The sequence below is a fragment of the Schistocerca serialis genome, chromosome 2, assembly GCF_023864345.2.
Source record: "Schistocerca serialis cubense isolate TAMUIC-IGC-003099 chromosome 2, iqSchSeri2.2, whole genome shotgun sequence".
NCBI classification, from domain to species: domain Eukaryota; kingdom Metazoa; phylum Arthropoda; class Insecta; order Orthoptera; family Acrididae; genus Schistocerca; species Schistocerca serialis.
The window spans coordinates 344,068,194-344,072,385 of record NC_064639.1 but is presented as its reverse complement, the minus strand read 5'-3'; the positions used below and the strand labels follow the sequence as shown (position 1 = coordinate 344,072,385).

Sequence of the window (4,192 nt, the reverse complement as noted above, 5' to 3'; positions counted from 1 at the left end):
CTGCCAAAACATTATTTTTTTCAGTCTCTCACTTGGTTTTTGTAATTCACTTATACAAACAAGATTGTTCATATCTTCATTAATTTTGTTACTATTCCGTTTTGCCTTTCATAATATTCGTTAGGTGCAGTTTTTAGTTCATTATACATTATGCCAGTCATAAACTCTACCAGAATATACGATTTTCGTGACTTATAAATTTTTTCACGAATATCGAAATGAAAAGCAGTTGCTTTTTTCCAAATTTCACGATTTCAAAAGTAACAAAATTGTACGTTGTGTGGGAATGAGGAATTGGTTATATGGCGGGTTATATAGTGACAGAAACACAGATGTAATTTCTAGTATTAATTTATATTGTCATCATTGTATCACAGATTACTTTGTAATACAAAATTCTTTGTTTGCAAGACACCAGTTAACCAACAATCACATAACGACATACAGTCTTGCTAATAAGTCGATCACAACTGTTCCGACTTTTTCGTCAAATATCACAGGTACACAAATATCACAATACTGCTCTCTGGCGCAGCACAAAAAGATTTGACGCAGTGCAGTAATACGTATTAAAGCTATGCTACATAACAACGACACATGAGATCCTTCATACCACATACAATAAAAACAAATTTAAGAAAAAACTTGATCTGCTTTTACCATAACACTTGCACCCAGTACAAAAGCCTTAATTAGACTGAGAAGATGTAATGCAATGTTTAGCATTCCCGTACAGTGCTTAACAATTTCTTAATATAATAGCTAGAAAAAAAATTAAAATCTGTTACTAGGATCAGAATTAGACTCATGGAAACCATACGAGATTCAGTGCAAAGTATATTAACGAAAATGATCACTAGTGAAAAATACGGTATTAAAAATTGGCTTATGAAAAAACTAGTAATAACAGAACCTGTCTGCTCATTTTTTTACAGCTTGTTTCCGGTCTCTTGCAATGGCATTGAAGTTCTTAACGTAAAAGCTACAAAAACTTTTGAATTCAGTGTCTTTCTGATTATAAATCACAAATGAAATAATATGATGAAAGTGGTCGAAAATATTCGTCGTACACAAAGTGTGGCCACGACAGTTAAGTAGTAACTGAAATATTATTTAGATTACATAAAAGTTTTGCATGGTTTAGTAAATATGTCAAATAACAATTGAAAAACTCTGCAGATGCAAAGACGTATGTAATTCTAGAACAAATTTAAAGATACGAATTAAATTTTTTAAAAAATTATGCAGAGTATTTTGACAAAGTAAGAGTGACCAACGTGTCCATTGTTCACACTACATTACAGGCTAATCAGTGCACAATTCCGGCAATAATTTTGAGCAGTATCTCATGCCCCTCCCTAGCTTTTTTAACAGTCTTCTAAAAAAATTAATTGAAAACATACATATAGAGATTTGGCCTCAGTCTATTAATATTTTACAGGCACCTTATTATTGCTCCCGACAATCAGTCGCTTAACCTAGTGAAAGATTTATGGCAGTCATATGTTACAAAGTGCAGCACACAGAAGCGTGCTCCATTAATTGACAATTGTACTGTGTCACACTGGGGTGTGAGATGGGACGTTGGCGAAGCGATTCACCACGGCCTCCAGACGGGCTCGGAAGCCTTGCTGGTGATGACGGACACTTGCCGAGCGACGGTGACGTCGGCTACCCGGAGCAGTCCCGCGGGCGCAGAAGACGCCGTCTCCGTGACGACGACGCCGGGCGAGTCGGACTGCCGCGAAGAGGTGGAAGACGCGGGCGTCAGCGGCATGGCGTACGTCACGGGAGAGGGCGCGCCGGAGCTCGTCGAAGACGCCGCCTCCATCTCGGAGCAGGACGACGCGTCGCCGTCGACGTCGGCGTCGACGTCGATGTCGACGTCGGCGTCGCTGGCGACGGGGGAGGGCGAGGGCGACGCCTGGCCGGGCACGACCACGGACAGCGGCGCCGTCTTGTCCATCTGGTTGAGGCGGTGGCCGAGGTGCGTCATGAGGCGCGTGCCGAGACTCACGTCAACGCCAGGCGTCGCGGCGAGGCAGCGCGAGACTTCGGCGGCGCAGCGCGTGTAGCCGGCGCGGAAGCGGTCCGAGTCGGTTACGGGGCTGGCCGCCAGGCGGTGCTCGCGTCGCAGGCGCCGCAGGTGGCGCACCGTCAGCTCCAGGATGTCGGCCTTCTCCAGCTTGCTCACGTTCTCGCCCTCCGCCTGCAGGGCGCCGACCATCAGCTCCTTCAGCTCGTCCAGGCACCTGTTGATGCGCGCTCGACGTTTCCGTTCGAGCATCGGTTTCATAACCTGCAGAAAACAAACAAGTGTTCCGTTAGTCACATGCCACACGCGAACCAGCAGTGAGCATTACTAATGCTACAAACAACTAGTACTACTGAACAAACAAATTTTTTAAATTTACATTTCCAGTTAATACGCGTCGTAAAGTACTGTACTTCAACTAGCTCAGTTTCCATCTACAAGTGAACATCTCTCAAAACTCACGAAGTATACATTAGAACTCGTAAACAATTGTCAACAGGTATTCGCTGCCCATATTTGTGACATTGCTAAATTTACGATTCGTTGTGAGAAGCAAATTTATTACCTTCAGCAAAGTGGTTCAAAAACAGAGTATGATACACTATAAAATGTACCACTAAAATTTCTTTATGTCCTGGTTTCCCTTGCAATAGAATAGTTGGTAAATGCAGAGTTCAAATTACGAAGTCTACGTCACGTCACTTGTTGCAAGTGCAGTGTGAACTAAAAAAAATCGACAACACTTTCCTTCGTATACTTTGCCTAAACATGAACAACGAAACAACACTGGAGAAAAGGAAATAAAATTTTGTAACAAAAATTGCAAAACAAATTATAAAAAAATTAAACACGCGAAAGTAAGTGCGTTGACAGGTAGCAGCAGTGAAGTTAAGAGCGGGAAAAAAATCACAAATGTGATCAGCAAACTGTCATGAAATTTTTCTTTAACAACTGCAATCAAGCGCGATAGAAATGTAAACAGTTCGAAGTGTCAGATAAAAAAATTACAATAACGGCGTAAGTCCGAGATCTCAAAAGTAAACATTTATTAGAACCAGCAATTAAAGCATAAAACTCATGTGGCTCGCTTGAAGTGTGAATATTGAACAATTAAGTTTAAAAACACACGAAGAAATGTCAGCCACTGAGTGAAACACATTCGAATAACTGACGCACTCGAGTAGGAAACTGAGCAATAGACGCTACAACCGCATCATAACACTAGCACTAACACACGACACGCGACTAAGGTGAAAGACTATAAGAATTTGTCACGGAAAAAAAATTCGGAAAATTCAACGTACCTTCCTGTACTGGTAAGTTCTCGAAATCGGCTGCAACTGCTCCATCTCGGTTGCCATCATGCCTTCAGAAGTGTCGAAATCCAGGGTTGCACAGCGAAGAAAACACCAACGACAAAAACTCGCTAAGTACCGAGACTGCACAACGGGCTGACGAGTACGCGGAGCACCGAACACACGAGAGAGAGGGTACTGCCAGCGAGTGTACAGTAGTAGATGCTCACGCCACGGCTGCCGGAGCGAGAATGAGCCGGAGCGCCGCCCGCGCCGGCGGTTATATAAGCGGGCCAGGTGTGCGCCGATCGTGGGAAAGTCGCAGCCCCGCGAGTTCCCACAGCGGCAGGCGGGCGGCCGCCGGCCGGCCACCTGTGCCCGGGTGCAGCCACTGTGGAGGCGAGGCGAGCAGCTGCCGCCACGCGCGAGCACGTGACCGCGCCGCGGCGCGCCGCCAGGCGCATGCGCGCCGCCGCCGCCGCCGCCGCCGCGGCCGAGGCCAGCCCGGAGGAGGCTAGGCTGCAGCAATCAATTACCCGCGCGAGCCGATACACGCGCCGAGTCGCGCCGTGTCCGACACGCGCTGCCCGTCATCGCCCATCCGCTCCGCCAAACCTTTCGCTTTCTATCTTTTTTCATACACGCACATTACGGAGAATTGCGAGCGTAAAACATAAACGTTTTGTTCCCTCATCTACAGGAGTCGCGTAAGACGGAATACTCCTTTTATCTCCTCAACGGCTCAAGATATCGAAACGCGATTTTTTAGCAAATGATAGTAAACAAAATGGTGCGCAATATTGTTTGATGTTTTATCCCCCTAACACTTGCCTCAACCGACATACTGAAGCTTGCATGGTCT

General features: G+C 45.4%; 1 protein-coding gene across 1 annotated transcript; it reads right to left on the bottom strand.

Annotated features, from left to right (window-relative positions):
- Window positions 1–335: 335 nt before the first annotated feature.
- LOC126457146 (enhancer of split mbeta protein-like) lies at window positions 336–3,707 on the bottom strand. Its single transcript, XM_050093217.1, has 2 exons — window positions 3,340–3,707; window positions 336–2,299 (listed from the first exon to the last, which is right to left on the bottom strand). The coding sequence occupies exons 1-2, from the start codon at window positions 3,397–3,399 to the stop codon at window positions 1,598–1,600; spliced, it is 762 nt and encodes a 253-aa protein (XP_049949174.1). The 5' UTR covers window positions 3,400–3,707; the 3' UTR covers window positions 336–1,597.
- Window positions 3,708–4,192: the final 485 nt, after the last annotated feature.

Excerpts from the sequence above, each read along its gene's own strand:
- LOC126457146 (XM_050093217.1), bottom strand. The coding sequence starts at position 3,399 with ATGATGGCAACCGAGATGGAGCAGTTGCAGCCGATTTCGAGAACTTAC. Across the intron at positions 2,300-3,339 it reads GAACTTACCAGTACAGGAAG|GTTATGAAACCGATGCTCGA; the intron begins GTACGTTGAATT and ends TGTTTTCTGCAG.